Source organism: Eriocheir sinensis, chromosome 25, assembly GCF_024679095.1.
Source record: "Eriocheir sinensis breed Jianghai 21 chromosome 25, ASM2467909v1, whole genome shotgun sequence".
Taxonomy (NCBI): Eukaryota; Metazoa; Arthropoda; class Malacostraca; order Decapoda; family Varunidae; genus Eriocheir; species Eriocheir sinensis.
The window spans coordinates 13,778,435-13,798,434 of NC_066533.1; the positions used below are offsets into that span (position 1 = coordinate 13,778,435).

The 20,000-nt window shown below is 47.1% G+C and overlaps 1 protein-coding gene across 3 annotated transcripts in view; it reads right to left on the minus strand.

Annotated features, from left to right (window-relative positions):
- LOC127003430 (probable nuclear hormone receptor HR3) overlaps positions 1–20,000 on the minus strand; it is a 122,024-nt gene that overhangs the window by 82,369 nt on the left and 19,655 nt on the right. Inside the window, exon 1 of one of the 3 annotated variants that reach the window (XM_050870123.1) lies at positions 15,358–17,542. The exons of 1 other annotated variant lie outside the window; for it this stretch is intronic. In XM_050870123.1, the coding sequence (XP_050726080.1) occupies positions 15,358–15,508 (151 nt within the window). In that variant the 5' untranslated portion in view covers positions 15,509–17,542. Of the gene's footprint in view, positions 1–15,357; positions 17,543–20,000 lie in introns of those variants that run through there. One more of the 3 variants, XM_050870124.1, reaches the window with a different exon arrangement.

Below are 20,000 nucleotides of genomic sequence, written 5' to 3' on the forward strand. Positions count from 1 at the left end.
GAGAGAGGAGGGAAGACAAAGAGGATTTAGAGGAAGAAGAGAAGGAAGAGGAGGAGGAGGATTAGTAAGAGGAAAGACAAAACTATTAAGAGGAAGAAGAGAAGGAGGAGGAAGAAGAGGAAGGAAGGGGAGGGGGGCTTGAGAATGGTTAGGGGGGGAAAGGCGGAGGAGGAAGGGGGGGAGGGGGGGTACCCATAAGCCAGCCAGCCAGCCAGCCAGCCGGGCGCGTAGACCCCCGGCGCTAAGTTCAGTGACCGGCCCCCGCCCCCCCTGCCGCGCCCCCTCCCACCACAGTGCCAAGGGGAGGGCCACGGGGGGACCAGTGCCACCCCCTCCCCCTTCCCTTCCCCCCTGGCCACCCGAACTAGTGTCTCAGGTCATATGGTTGAGAAGGAGGAGGAGGAGGAGGAGGAGGAGGAGGAGGAGGTATTGCTTTTCTTCGTCTCCTTTTTTTTTTATAATTTTCTTCCTCTCTTACTTCTTCTACTTTGTCTTCATCATCTTCTGTTTACTTATTTTCTTCCTTTTCTTCCTCTTGTTATTTTTTTGGGGGAATACTTCTTTTTGAGTCTTCTTCTTCTTCTTCTTCTTCTTCTGTGTTAAAATGTTGGAGGAGGAGAGAATGAATTGCTCTTTTTTTTCTCGTTTTTCTTCATCTCCGTCTACCTCCTCCTCCTCCTCCTCCTCCTCCTCTTCTCTTTCTTTCTCTTCTTCTGTTTTAGAGTGTTGGAAGAGAGAGAGAGAAAGAGGGAGAGATGATACGGTAATTTTCCTCCTCCTTTATCTCCTTCTTCTTCTTCCACTATCACATTATCTTCTTCTTCTTCTTCTTCTTCTTCTCCTCAGTGTTGCCAGTCGCTGTGTTGATGGACGCCGTGTCGATAGTGTTCCTGATAGTGTTGTGTCATGAGTATTTTTTTTTATTTGTGTTTATTTGTGTGTGTTTTTGCGCCCTCTCTCTCTCTCTCTCTCTCTCTCTCTCTCTCTCTCTCTCTCTCTCTCTCTGACTCGATATCTTGGTCATTCTCGGGGTACGATTTACTTTTCCTTACAAATTTTCTTCACCATTTCCCTTCCTCGTGTCTATTTTCTTCCTCCTCCCCTCCTACGTAATCCCTCTCCCCCTCCCTCCCTTCCTCCCTTCTTCCCTCCTCTCCCTTCATCACCCTTTTCCAGCATCCACCATCTATCCTTACTTCCTTTCTTCCTTTCGTCTTCAAATGGATGTCAACTTGTCTTTCCTTCCCTTCCTTTCCTCTTTTTCCCTCCTCCCTTTCTCTCCTTTCTTCCTTAACTTCTTTCCTTTATTCCTTAAATCTCCATCCCTCCTTTCTCTTTCTCTCTCCTTCCTCTCTCCTTTCTTCCATCCCCCTCTATCACCTTCCTCTCTCTCCTTCCTTCCCTTTCTTTCTTCCACTCTTCTTCCTTTCTTTTCCTTCTCTCCTTCCTTTCTACTCTACCTTCTTCCTCTTTCTCTCTTACTCTCAACCTACTCTCTTCTTTCTCTCCTTCCTTTCCTTCGCATTCCCACACTACCTCCTCCTCCTTTTTCTTCTCTTATTTTCTTCCTCCTCCTCCTCCTGCTTTTGTTCCTCTCATCCATCTCTCCCAGCCTCTCTTTCTCTTCCTCCTCCTCGACTTGTTACCTCCATCCCTCTCACTCCTTCCCGATCCCACGCCACCTCCTCCTCCTCCGTCTCTCTCTCTCTCTCTCTCCTCTTAAACCTCCTTCCTTTCTTCCTACTCCCACACTATCTCCTCCTCCCTTACTGTCTTTTCTCCTCCTCCTCCTCCTCCCTGCTTTCGTTCTTCATATCCATCTCTCCTTCCTTCCTTTCCTCTCCTTCAGTACCTCCTCCTTCCTTCCTCTATCTCCTCCTCTTCTCGTTGCTCATCTCCATTTCCATTCTCTCTCTCTCTCTCTCTCTCTCTCTCTCTCTCTCTCTCTCTCTCTCTCTCTCTTCAACCCAGCTTCTCCTCCTCCTCCTCCTCCTTGTCTTCCCTCCTCCTACCGACAAGTAGCCGCTTTCTCCCCACAGGACGCGCCCAAGGTCACCACTGCGGCGCTGCTCACCCCCAGGGACGCCCCCCACGGCACCCCATCCCCCCGTGTCACCCCCCGCCTCCCCCCATGTCACCCCCCCCCCACCGCCCTGCCCTTCCCGTGTTGCCAGTGTCATCTTCTGTACCCTGGATGATGTTTGTGTGTGTGAGTGTGAGTGACGTCATGAGCTGAACTTGTCCTCTACGTGTTGCTGCTGCTGTTGTTGTTGTTGTTGTTGGTGGTGGTGGTGGTTGTGTTGTTGTTGTTGTTGTTGCTGTTGTTGTTTTCTTCTGTTTACCTATTCTCCCATTCTTCCTCCTTCCTCTTTCTTTCTCTTTACTCTCCTTCTCTCTCTCTCTCTCTCTCTCTCTCTCTTCCAGTCTCCTCTCTCTCTCTCTCTCTCTCTCTCTCTCTCTCTCTCTCTCTATTCTCCACAATAGCAAAGGAAGTTGACGAGGAGGAGGAGGAGGAGGAGGAGGAAGATATAATTCCTCCTTTTCTTCCACTCCTCCTCACTTCCTTTTCTTCCTCCTTACCTCCCTTCCTTCCTCTCACATCCATTTAGAGGAGAGAGAGAGAGAGAGAGAGAGAGAGAGAGAGAGAAAATCGCGTTAAGGAACTCTTGTTGAACTCTTAAAGTAATTTCCAGAACTTGTCTCGAACTTGTCTTGAACTTGTTGGCTTGTTGGGACGCCTATTGGGACACCTCTTGCCACGCCCTCTTGAAGTTCTTGAGACCTCTTGGAAACGACTTCTTAAACCTCTTGAAAACTCCTCTTAGGTAGTACTCTTGGAAACCTTTTTTTGTGCTCTTCGTTTTGGGTTACCTCTTGAAAAACTCGGGACCTCCTCTTTGAAACTCCTCTTGGATCGTCTTGAGTGCGCTTGGATCCTCTTCAGTGCTTTTGAATCCTCTTAAGCATTCTTGAATCCTTTATGAGTACTCTTCGATCCTTCTTTGTACTTTTGAATCCTCTTGAGTACTCTTGGATTCTCTTCTGCTATCTCCTCTTTAGGGAAATTCATCAAGAGCCCTTTTTGTTAGAATCTCCTCTTGGAATTTCCTCTTGGTTGCCCTGTGAGTTATGTTTCCTCTTTATTCCCTTCCTCTTTAACCTGAGATGTCTCCTCTTTATCTTCCTTTTCTCCTTCTTCCATTCTTTGTTTCTTTCGTTTCTTCTTCCTCCTCTAGTTCCTCTATTCCTCCTCTTTATCTTCCTCTTCATATTCTTCTTCCATTCCTTCATTCATTCCTCTCCTCTTCCTCCTCTTGTTCCTCTCCTCTCTTCTGCACTCCCTCTTCGTTTCCCTCCTCCTCCTCCCTCTCCATCTCCTCCTCCTCCTCCCCTCCGTAGCAATCAAGACCTCCTTCTTCCCATTCTTTTCCTCCCTCCTCTTTTTTCCCTGCCCCCTCTTCCTTCCCTCCTCACCCCTGTCGCTTGGGTATCAAAAATATCCGGAAACATGGCGGAAAAGGTTTGAATATTGACGCTCAGGTGAAGAGAGAGAGAGAGAGAGAGAGAGAGAGAGAGAGAGAGAGAGAGAGAGAGAGAGAGAGAGATGATTGGGTGGGAGGGAAAAAAGAAAAGAGAACGATGAAAGGAGGGAGGGAGGAATAGGAGAGGAAGGGAATGAAAGGAAAGGAAGGATGAAGGGAAGAAGGAGAGAAGAGAAAGGAAGGGATAAGAGGAAAGAGGAATGGGAGGGAAATAGATGAAAGAGAGAAGAGGAGGGAGAGAAAGGGAATGAAAGGAAAGGAAGAAGCAAAGAAAAGGAAAGGAGGAAGAAAGAGAAGATGAAAGACGAATGAGAGGAAGAGAGGAAAGATGAAAGGAAGAAAGAGGAAGTAAAGAGAGAGGAAAAGGAAGGAAAGAGGAAGGGGAGGAGCAAATGGAAGGAAGGAAGGGACAGGAGGAAAAATGAATGAGAGGAACAAGAAGGGAGGAAAAATCTAAGAACATGGAGGTAAAGAGGAAGAGAAAGAAAGGAAAGGAGGAGGGAGAAGAGGAAGGAAGGAGAGAAAGAAAGGAAAGAGAAGGGGAGATATGAAAAGGAGGAAGGAGAGAAGGTGTTGTCCTCTTAATTAAATGTATCCTGATCTCTCTCTCTCTCTCTCTCTCTCTCTCTCTCTCTCTCTCTCTCACGGTTAAGTCATTGGTGGTGGAATTCAATGGCGCAACGGATGTATGTTGTTGTTGTTGTTGTTGTTGTTGTTGTTGTTGTTGTTGGTGGTGGTGGTGGCGGTGTACTGTACTAAGAGAGAGAGAGAGAACTGAGAAGAATGAACTGTGACATAACCTCTCTCTCTCTCTCTCTCTCTCTCTTTCCGGGGGTTGAATAAGGCTATTAACCAACACACGAACGCACAAACTCCCTTATTTGGTCACGTGAAATAATAATAGAAAAAAAATCTTAAATCTTCACTTCAGTAACTTTTTTTTCTTATTTTCTGCACTTTCTCTGTCCTTATCTTTATTTACTTTTTTCCTTCCTTTGCTAATAATAATCTAACATAAACTCAAACATTTTCTTTCTCTTATTTAATCCATTTACGTCTACAACATCTCTTCATATATTTAACTTTTTTTCATGCACTTTCTCTGTCCTTATTATTTTTTTCCTTCCTTATATAACAGAATCTTCATATAAACTCAAATTTTTTCTCTTTCTTTCTCTTATTTGATCCACTTAAGTGACATTCTTTCACTTATATTTCACGTTTGCTATTATTTCCTGAACTTTCACTGTCCATGTTTCACTATTTTCCTTCCTTAAATGACAGAATCTTTATATAAATTCAAAAAACTTTCTCTTTCTTTCTCTTATTTGATCCACTTAAGTAACATCCTTTCACTTACATTTCACGTTTGCTATAATTTCCTGAACTTTCACTGTCCATATTTCACTATTTTCCTTCCTTAAATGACAGAATCTTTATATAAACTCAAAAACTTTCTCTTTCTTTCTCTTATTTGATCCACTTAAGTAACATCCTTTGACTTATATATAACGTTTTCTTTGATTTCCTGAACTTTCACTGTCCCTATTCACTCTTTCCCGTTCTTTCATGATGCAATATTAATTTACATACTAACAGCTTTCATTTTTTCTCATTTCATCCATGTACGTAACTTTCTTTAACCCATATTTAACGTTTTCTATAATTTCCTGAACCTTCTGTCCTTATTTACTCTTTTTGTTCTTTTCATAATGCAATATCAATTTAAATTCCTGCAGCTTTCTTTTTTCTCATTTCATCATATACGTAACATCCTTTAACCCATATCTAACGCTTTCCATAATTTCCTGAACCTTCTCTGTCCCTATTTACTCTTTTCCTTTTCGAACTAACCCTTTTTCAAACTTTCCACCTTTTGTAATATTCTTTTATATGTCTGATCAGTATTAATCATTTTTACTAATATTAACATTTTTTGCTAGTCATCACTTTTTCCCGACTAAAAATTCTCTATTCTATATTTGGCGTGTACCAGAATTAACATTTTATCTTTTATATATTTTTCACTTCTAATACTTTTTTCTTTCAATATTTTACGTGTATGATTATTTCTGTTATCGGTATGCACCTCCTACTGACATAATTATATCCTCGTTTTCAATAACCTCCAGTAATAATAATCTTCATTTTGAAATACTGATCTTCGGTACAAACATTTTGAATTATTTACAATCAATTTCTTTTTTTATAATTATCTTTTTTTTTTTCAGATCGATCCACAAGTAATAATCTTCCTTTTAAAATACTCAGCTTCGGTACTAACATTTTGAATTATTTACAATCAATTTCTTTTATAATTATCTTTTTTTTCAGACCGATTCACAAGTAATAATCTTCCTGTGGCTGCAAATATTCTAAATTATCGACAAAACACCAATATCAATTCCACTTTTTTGTAATCAACCCATTTTTTTCAGATCGATGCATAAAAAGTGATAATCTACCTTTCAAAATACTCAAACATTCCAAATCATCGACCAAACACTAAAATCAATTCCACCTTTTTGTAATCAACCCATTTTTTTCAGATCGATGCAGAAAAAGTGATAATCTACCTTTCAAAATACTCAAACATTCCAAATCATCGACCAAACACCAATTCCACTTCTTTGTAATCAACCCATTTTTTTCAGATCGATGCATAAAAAGTGATAATCTACCTTTCAAAATACTCAAACATTCCAAATTATCGACCAAACACTAAAATCAATTCCACCTTTTTGTAATCAACCCATTTTTTTCAGATCGATGCATAAAAAGTGATAATCTACCTTTCAAAATACTCAAACATTCCAAATTATCGACCAAACACTAAAATCATTTCCACTTTTTGTAATCAACTTTTTTCTTTCAGATCGATGCAGAAGTGATAATCTAACCTTTGAAAATTCTAGGTTCCTGTGGCTGTAAACATTTCAAATTATCGATCAAACAGCAAATTCCATTCCACATCTTTCATATAACTGACCCTTTCTTGTTTCTTTTTAAATCGATGTGTATGTAATAATCTTCTTTTCAAAATACTAAGAACCCGAGTATTACTAACATCTCAAATCATATCCAAACAACTATTTATATTTCCCATTTTTTAATTTGCTTTTTTTTATACCGATTCGTAAGTAATAATCTTTTAAACTGCACTAACATCTCAAATCATCAACTATACACCAAATTTCATTCCCAATCTTTTCTTTATTAATTTTTTTTTCCTAAACCGATTCGTAAGTAATAATCTTTTAAAGCCCACCAACGTTTCAAATCTTCAACTAAACACCAAATTACATTCCACATCTTTTTTTTAATTAACTTTTTTTGTTCCAAGACCGATTCGTAAGTAATATAATCTTTAAAAGTCCACCATCTCAAATCATCAACTATACACCAAATTCCATTCAACATCTTTTCTACAATTAACGTTTTTCATTTATTTTCGGACCGATGCGTAAGTGATGGTGAGTCAGCTGATCCGGCAACAACAATGGATCGTGTCTGTTACGGCTCTGCGCGCGCTGGCGATGAGGCGCGGCGGGGGACGGTTGTTCGGCGCTGCGCTCAGAGGGGGCGTGAAGGGGAAGAAGGAAGAGGAGGGGGGAGGAGAGGTTATGCAAGGAGGGTATTAATAGCGCAGTACACCCTTTATTTAGCTAACGAAGGAGGGGGTGAAGGAGAGAGGGATGGATAGGAGATAAGGATAGAGGGAAGGATTGGAAGGTTGGAGAGAAGAATGAAGGAAGGGATAAGAAGAGAGAGAGAGAGGAGGATGGAGGGAGGGAAGGGGATAGCTTACGAAGGAGAGGGAGAAGGAGAGGAGGATGGTGAGGAATGAGGAGTGGAAGGATGGAGGGAAGGATAGGAAGGTTAGAGAGAAGAATGAAGGAAGGGATAAGAAGAGAGAGAGGAGGATGGAGGGAGGGAAGGGGATAGCTTACGAAGGAGAGGGAGAAGGAGAGGGGGATGGTGAGGAATGAGGAGTGGAAGGATGGAGGGAAGGATAGGAAGGAGAGAAGAATGAAGGAAAGAATAAGAAGAAAGAAAGGGAGAAGGAGGGAGGGAGGGAGATAGCTTACGTAGGAGGTGAAGAAAAGGAGAGAAGGATGAAAAGAAGGATAAAGGGAGGGATAGGAAGAAGAATGGAGGGAAGGATATGGGAATGGGAGATGGAGGATGACTTATACTTCCTCCTCCTCCTCCTCCTCCTCCTCCTCCTGCAGTACATGGACGCGCCTTCGGGATCCTGTTTATCTTGCAAGGCGCCAAGGAAAGGGCTCTGGGTGGTCCTCTCTCTTCCTTCCCTCCCTCCCTTTCCTCCCTCTCTTCCTGCATACTTCCCTCCCTCCCTCCCTCAGTGACGTGATCGTGGGGGCGTCGAGAGGCAGGTTCATCTCCTCCTCCTCCTCCTCCTCTTAGGTACACGTGCGCTGGGTGGTGGGAGGAACATTCTTTTCAGTGCCTCAGAAGCGAGTGTGAGTTACGCTTCTCCAGTGCAGCGGAGGGAGGGAGGGAGGGAGGGAGGAGAGATTGTGAAGGAGAGAGAGCAGTGAGGATGGTGGAAGAGAGGGAGTGTGTGGTACGAGAAGGAGGAGGGAGGGAGAGAAGTGAGCTGGGTGGAAGGGAGGGAGTGCAAGAGGGAGGCGGAGTGTGAGGGAGAGAGAGCAATGAGGAAGGTGGAAGAGAGAGAGAGAGAGAGAGAGAGAGGGCAGAGATGGTGAGGAAGAGAGAGAAGTGGATTAGAGGGTGGAAGGGAGGGAGGGAGTGGAGTGCAAGAGTGCCAGGGAGGTGGAAGGGGGGAGTGAGTGGCACCAGGGAGTGACGTGTCAACTCTCATCGACATAACTCAAGCGCCTTTCACCCAGCCTCAGTGCCAAGCTCCCCAGTGCCACCCTCGTCACCGCCTCCTGCTGCCGCCACCTCTACCTCACACCTGCACGGAGCCAGGGAGAGCAGTGCCGCGGGAGTGCCAGGGAGGGCCAGCCTGGGCGCGTGACATCATCGAGCGCTGGCACCCGCGACACTGGACACCAAGTGCAACACATCGCTTGGCACAGTGCCAGGGGAGGCCTCTATGTCACACCTCCCGCTGCCAGCCTCTCTCGCGGCCCCACCTAACGCCCGCCAGGAGTGTCAGCCCTCTAGAACACTCAGGAGGGTTGTTAGTGCCCATTTCGCCTCCACGCCCACGCCCTCGCCTCCTTCCTGGCTCCTCACCTTTCAAAACCTAACCAAATTTAGCTCACAAAATCTTACCTTCCCTAACCAGGAGTCATTCACCCTATCTAAGCAAACCCAACCTAACCTAACCCTTAACTATCCCTAACCTAACCTAACCTAACCAAACCTAACTAAACCTAACCTAAAGTAACCTAGCCAAACAAACCCTAACCTAACCTAACCTAACCTAACCTAACCTAACCATACCCTTACCAATCCCTAACCCAGCCATTCCTTCGTCTTAACCTCATCTATCCCTTCACTTTCCCTAACCTAACCTAACCTCACTTAACTACATGTGTGTGTGTGTGTGTGTGTGTGTGTGTGTGTGTGTGTGTGTGTGTGTGTGTGTGTGTGTGTGTGTGTGTGTGAGGGAGGGAGTCAGTCTTATCAGTCCACGGGATCTTTATCGGTCAGGCTGAAGGGGCGAAACTACCTGTCGTTGGGGGGGAGAGGGAGGGAGGGAGGAGGAGGGAGGAGGAGGAGGAGGAGGGAGTACAGTTTGTAGTACCTGAACATAAGTAACTCATCCTCCCTTACCTCCCCACCCTTATAGTTACCCTCCCTTACTCACCCCACGCTCTCCCTTACCCTCCCTCACCCCATCATGCTTACTTATCCTCCCTCACCCCACCACTCTCACCCTCCCTCACTCCACTACACTTACATTCTCTCTCTCCCTCAGTATACTTAATCTCCCTCACCGTGCCACATATTCTCCCTCACCCCACCGCTCTCACCCTCCCTCACCCCACTACACTTACATTCTCTCTCTCCCTCAGCATACTTACTCACCCTCACCCCACACCCTTCCTCACCCCACCCCGCCTATCTACCAACCCTCCCTTACTCCATACAAGTCTTCCACCTTCCACGAACATGTCACCCCTCACAAATCCACTTTCTCACTCCACCTTCAGAGTTACGTGGAGTGAATGTGGAGTTGTAGCTGAGGAACACGACTCCACACTCCACCCTTACTCCTCACTCCGGTAACTCCCTCCGCCTTCCACCCTCCACTTCTACACATCAGCCACACCCATCCACTCCACTCCCAGAATAAAGTGGAGTAGCTGTTTTAAGTACCTGATTTAGCGACCCGCACTCCACATGCCAGCCTGCCCTCACTCCGCTCCACTCCCAGTCCACCTAGCTACGCATCTGCCACGCCCCTTATTCCACCTCCTCTCCACCTCCTCCTCCTCCCCCTCGGCTTCAGTGGAATGCCTAAAGCCACCAGAATGACGTGTAAACAGAGACGTACGATAAAAACACACACACGCACGCACGCACACACACAAGGTAAATAAACAAACAAATAAACAAAAATGAGATAAAAATATAACAGGAAGAGCTTAGCAACTTTTCTCTTTCCTCTTTTAATCCATCCATTCATTTTACTCTTTTTTTTTCCTTACTTTAAATTCTCCCTCTTACTCTTTCCCTCCTCTCCTCCTCCTCCTCTTCGTCCTTCTCCACCCTCCCCCTCTCCTCCTCCTCCTCCTCCTCTCTCTTATGCATGACTCTCCCCTCTTCAGCCCTCTTCCTCCTCCTCCTCCTACCTTACCTAATGAATGACACTCCCCCTTTCCCTCCTCTTCCCCTTCCTCCTCCTCCTCCTCCTCCTCCTCCTCCCCAACGTATCTAATGCATGACGGCCCCCCCCCCCCCCCCCGTGGTATAGCCCAACTCAGCCTTAAGCTCGAATGCCTGAGTGAAATCAATAACATGACGGCGAGGAATCAATGGCGGAGGACAGGTGAGAGAGAGTGTGTGTGTGTGTGTGTGTGTGTGTGTGTGTGTGTGTGTGTGTGTGTGTGTGTGTGTGTGTGTGTAAGGGTGAGTGGAAGTATGTTGGATGGGGAGGAATGTAAGGCAAAAACAACGTACACAGACACACACACACACACACACACTCACACACACACACACACACACACACACACACACACACACACACACACACACACACACACACACACACACACACAGATACCGACCAAAATACAAACATAAACATACAAACAAACAAATAAACAAGCACACACGCACGAGAGAGAGAGAGAGAGAGAGAGAGAGAGAGAGGGGGCACTGACCTCTTAGCCCGCACTCTTCGCGTCCTCTCATAGCGTACTACCCCCCCCCCCCCCTTTAATGCCATTCCTCTTGCACCCTCCCCCTACCTCCCCTTACCTTACCCCTCCCTCATTACCCCTTACCTTCCTTACCTTACCTTCTGTTCTTGCATAATTAACTCTACCTTTCCTCCTTACCTTTGTTTCTTCTCTAATTAACTACCCCTTTCTCCCCTCTCGTTACCTTTCCTATATGTCTTACCTATTTTACCTACCTGCTATCCCTGCCTCTTAAATATATACCTTGCCTTTACCTTACCTTACCTTACCTATTCTCTCGTTACCTTTGCTATATGTCTTCTCTTACCTATTTTACCCACCTGCTATCCTTGCCCTTATAACTGCTTTGCCTTACCTTACCTAACCTTACCTATTCTCTCGTTACCTTTGCTATATGTCTTCTCTTACCTATTTTACCCACCTGCTATCCTTGCCCTTATAACTGCTTTGCCTTACCTTACCTTACCTAACATTACCCACCTGCTATCATTGCCTCTTAAACAACTATCTTACCTTACCTTACCTTACCTTACCCACCTGCTATCATTGCCTCTTAAAACAACTACCTTGCCTTACCTTACCTTACCTTACCTATCTCCCCCTCCTTTTACCTATTCTGCTTCTCTACTTTCCTTGTCTCATTAACTACCTTACCTTTCCCATTCCTCATTACCTTTCCTACCTACCTTTCTTACCTGTCCTACCTGCATATTTACCTACTCGTCCCGTATCTCCCTTACCTCACTTACCTACATGCCAACCATTCCTTGCCTTTCGAATTCCCTTCCCCATCTACCTGATCTTCCAGTCTCCCTTCTTACCTATTTACCTTATCTTCCTCATTTCCTGCATTCTTATCTATCATTCCTTACCTTCCCCATTAACATTCTTTCCTTCCATTCCTTTTCCTCTTTTCCTTTTTACTGATTCTTATGTCTTCTCTCCTTTCCTCCTTCCTGTCTCTCTCTTCTACCTACCTATCTACCTCTATACCTTCCCATTCTCCTCAGGTAACGAAGTAGAGGAAGAGAAATCGAAGAAAGAAAGACGAGAAAGATGAAGAAACAGAGACGAGGAGGAGAGTAAGAAGAGGAAGTAGCATTGGGAAGAAGTATTGTACGGGTCCTCGACAGCTATAAGACAAGGTGCAAACAAGGATAGAGGTTATTAATAGCTATACCTGAGTTAGTGTTTACCTGGGCATGCTGTGAGAGAGAGAGAGAGAGAGAGAGACAGGTGGGGTAGTGTTTGATGAATGGCATGAAGGTAATGAAAGGTAAATAGAAGTTAAGAAGGTAAAACTCAGGTGTGACAAACTTAAAAAGAATGCAGGTAAAAAAATCAAAATAAAAACGGAAGTAAAAGAAGAAGTAAAACAGGATAAAGAAACAAAACAAAAAGATGAAAGATGAAAAATAAAGTCCATGTCACCTATTCTCACCTTACTGTCTTAAAACCTTACCTTAAACTTACTAATTAAACTCGACCTTACCTTACGTTTCCCTCCCCCCCTTACCTTACCTTTCCTACCTACCTATTTTTGTTACCTATTCTGCTCCTCTACTGTCCTTGCCTCCCTAAATGACTACCTTCCTACCCACCTACCTATGAACCTTACCTATCCTACCTATTTGTCATTATAATCTACTACATCTCTCCTACCTACTTACCTATTTACCTAACTACCTGCCTATCTACCTATTTACCTATGACTCATCTCACGACACTTTCCCTTGACACCTGCTAATTGTATCTGGCACACACCTCAACTACTAATGAACGAACACACACACACACACACACACACACACACACACACACACACACCTGTTTCGTACCCCCGCAAGGATTTATAAAGTCCAGATCACCACCACCACAACCACCACCACCACCACCACCACCAACACCATTCCTCCACTCTCCTTCCTTGCAAACTTCTCCTCCTCTCTCTCTCTCTCTCTCTCTCTCTCTCTCTCTCTCTCTCTCTCTCTCTCTCTCTCTCTCTCTCTCTCTCTCTCTCTCTCTCATATCCCTCGTCAATGCATTCCTGTTCTTCTCTTACTTTCTAACTCCTTTATTCCTCTTCTCTCTTTCTATTTCTCTTCCTTTCTTTCCTTTTTTTACCTTCTCATACTCTTCTTTTCCTCCCTTCCTTCTGATCATCTTCTATCTTACTCCTCTTTTTTTTCTTATCCTTCCCTTCCCTTTCCTCCCTTTCCCTCTCCTCCTCCTCTTTCTTTCCTCACTTCCTTCTTCCGGTTCTTTTCTCCTCTCCTCCCAACTCTCTTCTTTTTCTTTCCCTTCCTTTCCTCATCTTTACCTTCCTATCCCTCCTCCTTACCTCCCTTTTCCTCTTCCTTACCTCCCCTTTCCTCACCTTCTGCTACCCTATGCACCCTCTTTCTCTCCCTCTCCCTACCCTTTCATTCACCCTTCTCTCTCTCTCCCTTAACACACCCACATAACCCCCTGCCAACCATCCATTCTCCCTCCTATACACCCCATTCTTCTACCTATTCACCCTCACCCCTTTCACCCCGCTGCCCATGTTCTCAGTCTCCCCACCCGTCGCCTCCAAAGTTTACTCCCACGGGCGCGTCTCAGGCTTCTCCCCACACACTCACGCGCCCCAGAGCATGGAAACAGGAGGGGAGGTAACCTAGCTCCCCTGTGGAACGACTAACCTTGAACCAAATATAGCAACATAAGCTCCCCACTACACTGCACCCCTCGACTTGCCCTCTCCCCTCTCTCCCCCTCTCTCTCTCTCCCCCCCATGGCTTCCCTTACTCCCCTTCACGTCACTTCCTTTGCATCCTCCTCCCTTTCATTTTCTTCCTATGTTCTTCCTCCTTCCCTTTTCTCCTTTATTTCTCACTCCATATGTTGCCTTCTTCTTCCTCCTCCTCCTTCTATTGAGTCTGTGGTTGTTGCTTTCAATGTACGAATAGGTGTTTGTTTGTCTTGCTAATGTAACACGAATGGTGGCAAGTGATTCGGTTTTGTTTAAAATGTAACACTACTACTACTACTACTACTACTACTACTACTACTACTACTACTACTACTACTACTACTACTACTACTACTACTACTATCACTACCACTATTATGAGTTTCTTGCCTCATTCTGCTTTCTGAAACGTCACGTGCAAGCATACAAATAAACAGGTAACATATATATAGCCCTTTAAATTTAGGCAAAGGACCACAATAGCTGCTTTGCTCTATCTTAAAGGGGAGCGTCCAAGAGAGAGAGAGAGAGAGAGAGAGAGAGAGAGAGAGAGAGTAATCCTTATCCAATCATAATTCGTTTCTCTGCTATCCTCCTCTCAATAAAAAATAAAAGTGATATATGTCTTTCTTTTGGGTATCCTCCTCCTCCTCTTCTCTCTTTTTCCTCCTCTCACTGTCAAATTCTCCTCTTCTTCCTCCTTTCTACTTGTACTATCTTCGTCTCTCTAATCTGTCACTGCTCCTATCTCTCTCTCTCTCTCTCTCTCTCTCTCTCTCTCTCTCTCTCTCTCAGATATATCATTAGTCTCCCTCCCTCCCTCTCTCTCTCTTTCCTGTTATCTCTTCCTTCTCCATGCACCCTTCGTTAACCTAATCCAACTGTCCCTTCTCTGTTTTTTATTCCTTTTCCTCTTCCTCCTCTTCTTATTCCACTCCTCCTCCTCCTCCTCTTCATCTTCTTTAGTCTCATACATCATCATTATCATCACTTCTCCTTCTTTTACTTTTATTTCTTGTCTGTTCATTATTCTCTGTTTAAACATTTCCATTGGGTAGACACACACACACACACACACACACACACACACACACACACACACACACACACACAGATGGTCGGTATAATAGTTCTTACGTAATATACACATAATTCCCATACAATTTTAGGTACACAATTATAGGCAGGTATTTCACACACACACACACACACACACACACACACACACACACACACACACATACACACACACACACAGTAGTAAAAGATAATATTGGGCAGCATTATGGTGTGTGTGTGTGTGTGTGTGTGTGTGTGTGTGTGTGTGTGTGTGTGTGTGTTTATAAATCTCTCTCTCTCTCTCTCTCTCTCTCTCTCTCTCTCTCTCTCTCTCTCTCTCTCTGTCGGACGTCCTCACTTTGTTATGAATGTTTGTTTCTAGAGAGATTACAAAGAGTGCCTTGTGTGTGTGTGTGTGTGTGTGTGTGTGTGTGTGTGTGTGTGTGTGTGTGTGTGTGTGGTAATCACGTCGGTACACACTGAATCATCAAAACAGCAAAACACACACACACACACACACACACACACACACACACACACACACACACACACACACACACACACCTTAACACTCTGAGCCACTCTCGCACACCTTGACTTACCTGCGCCTCACCTCTCATTAAGCTACAGGACAGAAAAATCGCGGCAGAATATGCACCTTTACCTTTGATGGAGTTCGACTTCTTCTCGGTGGAGGGCGGGCGGGCCGTGGGCGTGGGCGTGGACGAGGACGGGGTGGTGGTGTCAACGGCGTCACCCGTCACCTCGTTCGCCCAGCCCGGCCCAAAGAGTTCACTAAGAATATCCATCTTGGTCGCGTTCTCTTCCGGGCTCTTGAGAAGGGTTCCGAAATCCCAATGGTCTCTAGACGGCGAATCCAGTGTTCCAAGTTTGTGCGCGTGTCACCTCGACGCGCTATTCGGTACTTTGTTGGTTGGTTACTATTCGTTTACTATTCCTTTTCTTTTATTTTCCTTTTTTTTATGGTTTCGTTGAGGAATGAATGTGCAGCGTGTTAGCGGACGAGACGAAACACCCACACACTCAAACACGAACGCACGCACACACAATACGATAACTGTAGTAGTAGTAGTAGTAGTAATAATAGTAGCAGTAGTAGTAGTAGTAGTAGTAGTGTCGGTGGTGGCTATGATACACCTTATCCTAGCGGTGGTGGCGGTGATAACAACACGAAGGGAACGCTTTGTGCCGTCCGGGCGGGTCAGTGACCACACACGTGCCGGAGTTTAAAGCTACGAGTCACTTAAAGCAGCAAGGACAGAGGGAAGAAAAAAAGAAGGGCCACGGGGGTGGTCGCGGGGGCCGCGGGTCGGGGATCACCTCACACTGCTCGGGTTGTTGCCCATTTCCGTTGGTGGTGACGTGACGGCGGGCGCTGCAGCCCAGTACTCAGCGCCGCACGCTGCTGCTGCCCGTGATAAGGGGCTGGGCTGGGGCTCTGGCGCGGGGACACGCCGGACGGGGGCGGGGCGGGGGGAGCACCGTGGAGTAGCACCTACAGTCCTGGGTCGCGGGGGCGGTGTGCTGCAGCATGGGTCCAGGTGAGGCCCTGCAGCACCAGCACGACGCGGCGCCGCCACACACTACACGACGCCCGTCACTGGCATGGCACTATCCGCCGGGTGCCACGGGCTGCACGGGGTGAGTGACACTCCTATCGCGGGGCGGCGCACTCACCCGATGGCGTAACAGTGTGTCCGCTGCCCCGGGGAGCCCCGCGGCGCCGCTGGTGACGGAGGGCGGGGCGGGTGTTGCCGGGCGGCGGGCGGCGGGCGGGTGGTGACGGACTTGTATTAAGATGTGGCGGTGGGGCGGGCCGGGCCGGCAGCGGCCGCGTCACCAGGTACCGTCCTGCTGCACCACAACACTCACCACACGCAACGGTCACCACACGGGCACACTTCCTTGAGGGTGCACAGCTTGTTGTGGCCGGTGACACGGGAGGGGCGGCGTGGTGGGCGTGCGGGCGTGGTGGAGGCAGTGGTGGGTGTGCGTGGTGCGCGCAGCTCAAGGCTCGGGGTCAATGAACCCTCGGCACCTCACTACAGCCAGTCCTCGGCTCCTGAACCGCGGCCCTGGGCGGCCACACGCGCCTGCCACTCGCTGGGGGCGGCTCAGGAGGCGGTGGCACTGACTGGGGTGCGAAGGGCGTGAGTGAGCAACGAAACAGCTTGAGAGAGGGTGAGGCCACAAGGCCGCCGCCACCACCACCACCGTGCCGGGGTGAATGACCTCTGGGCGAGATACTCCTCGCGCGCTCACAACACTGGCGCCCTTGCTGTGGCTCACACCCGCTCTGCTGTCCCTCCCGGCGCCTGGCGTGCCCTGCCTGCCTGCTGGTGCCCGGGGCTGCCCTACGTCAGCCCGGCTATGTCACAGACTCGGGGTTCGGGGCGGTACGGCAGCGGAGCACCACTCGTCACACGTGTCGGCTGGCTGGCACTGTTATGAGTTCACTGGTGGACACGATTGCACTGCCACGGCTCGCCATTCACTCTGCTCGCCGCTAACACTCACTACTGACGATGCCAACTCGCGCGGAGGCGTTGTCACTCGGGGCACACACCCGTGCGTCAGGTCAGGACACGTTGCAGAGGTCAATGACCTGAGCGTCAGCGATAATGCAGCGCGTTGACTACCGTGCGGCCAATGCCCTCAGCACCTCCTGGCCGGCGTGCAGCGGCGGCGGGCCTGGCGGGGGAGGCGTGTAGCTGCAGCGTGCCGAGGGAGACGAGGAGGCGTGTGAGCACGGGACGAGCGGCCGGAGGAGTGCGCGGGGCTGTGTTCGGGTCGGTGGCCGCCGCGGGTCTGACGGGACTGGGTCAACCCGGGAGGAAGTTACCGTACAACTCCACCACCACCGCCGCCACCACCACCACCGCCGCCGCTCACGCCACACACGCACACACATGCACGCGGGTGACACTCATGACCGCCTCGTGTTACCTCACGCCGCTGGGGGCCGACACCCGCCCGTCACCCTCACACTCCCTCACCCTAAACACTCCCATTACTTGACGTTACATAAGAGAGAGAGAGAGAGAGAGAGAGAGAGAGAGAGAGAGAGAGACCTACACTCCCGTTATTCTTCAAGATGAGTCATGCTACAGACGAAGATGACGTCACACTGCAAATGAGTCTCCCTTCCTCACCCTCATCACTCCCTCCCTCATTATTCACGTTCACCCTCACTACTCTCCCTCCCTTCCTCCTCTTCATCATCACTTCTTCCTCTTTACTGCCATCTCCTTTCCCTCTTCTCCCTCATCACTCCTTCCTCTTCTCTACCTCCCACTTCCTATTCTCCCTAATCTTCCAAAATCTCTCTCCCTTATTTTTATTGCCACTCTTCTCTCCCTTCTCACTTCTTCCTTACTTCTCTCTCTCCCTCCTCTCCCTTCTCTTCCATAGTATCCTCATCTCCCTTATTTTTACTCCCTCCTCTATCTCCCTTATTTTTATTCCCTCTCTTCTCTCCCTTATCACTTCTTCCTCCTTACTTCTCTCCCTCCTCTCCCTTCTCTTCCATAGTATCCTCATCTCCCTTATTTTTACTCCTCCCTCTCCCTCTTCCTTTACCTTCAGCATCTCTCCCTTTCCCTCTTTCTCCCTTCCACTCCCTTCTCTCCCTCACTATTCCTCCCACTCACCTAAACACCTCCTCTTCCCCTCATCTTATTTCTCCCTTCCTCCTTCTTCCGATCATTACTCCACCATCCATTCCTCCTCCTCCTCCTCCTCCTCCTCCTCTCTGCTACTGCCACGTATATAGATGATTAAAACATCGTTAATAGTATTGCTTCCTCTCTCTTAATGAGTATGGATAATTAGTGTATTTAATAAAGCATGAAATACGTTTTTTGTTATGTAATTAATTCTTGCTGCAACCCATACACGCATACACATATACATACATACACACATACATACATACATACATACATACATACACTATATCTATCACTGTAACGTTGCGCAATTTCCTGACGATGGAGTTAATGAAGATAAACAAGAGATAATCGAAGAAATTAGATAAACGCAGAGAATGAAAATAACGAGAAATCTTCGAGGAAAATAAATAGACTAAAACGATACAAATTAAACTCTCGCTCTGTGTGTGTGTGTGTGTGTGTGTGTGTGTGTGTGTGTGTGTGTGTGTGTGTGTGCGTGTGTGTGTGTGTGTGTAAAATAATGAAACAAAGGAGAAGGGAGAGGAAAATGTGAGGAAGAAAATAAAAAAAGGAAGAGGGAGGGAGAGAAGAGAGGAAGGAAATGGAGAGAGACTCGGAAGGAGGGAGGGAGGGAGGGAAAGGAATGGAGGAAGGTAGGAAGAAGGGAATTTAACGGTAAGGAGGAGGAGGAGGAGGAGGAGGAGGGAGACACTACAACTACCACTACTATTACTATTACTACTACTACAACAACTACTACAACAACTACTACTACTACTACTACTACTACTACTACTACTAAAACTACTACTACCACTATTAGCATTACGAGTATAAAATCACCACAACCACCACCACCACCACCACCACCTCTTGTCATACCAGCTACCAGCATCACCAGCATCACCACCACCACCACCACCACCACCACCATCACCACCACCACCACCATCACCACCACCATCACCACCACCACCACCACCACCACCACCATTCAAGCTACATCACCTCCACTTCCACCACCTTTTTTTTTTTTTCATCTCCTCCAACCCAGTGAAATAGTTGTGTACGAATATATCTACGTACACACACACACACACACACACACACACACACACACACACACACACACACACACACACACACACACACACACACACGTATACGTTTTTAGTATGATTAGCTTTAGAAGACGGAAGAGGAGGAGGAGGAGGAGGAGGAGGAGGAAGAGATGCAGTGTGGGAGTGTTTTTAGAATAGAGAAACGGGTCTTAGGAGGAGGAGGAGGAGGAGGAGGAGGAGGAGGAGGAAGGAGGAGGAAGGTATGGAGGTGTGGAGAGGTGAGGGAAGCTATGTGGAGAGGTCATGTAAGGAGTGTTGAGAGAGGGGAGGAGAGGAGAGAAGGAAGAGAAGGGAGAGAGGTAGGGAAATATCAGGAGAGAAGGGAGGGAAAAAGGGAAGGAAGAGAGGGAGGGAAGGAAGAGAAGGGAGAGAGGTAGGGAAATATCAGGAGAGAAGGGAGGGAAAAAGGGAAGGAAGAGAGGAGATGGAAGAGAAGGGAGAGAGGTAGGGAAATATCAGGAGAGGAGGGAGGGAGGAAGGGAAGGAAG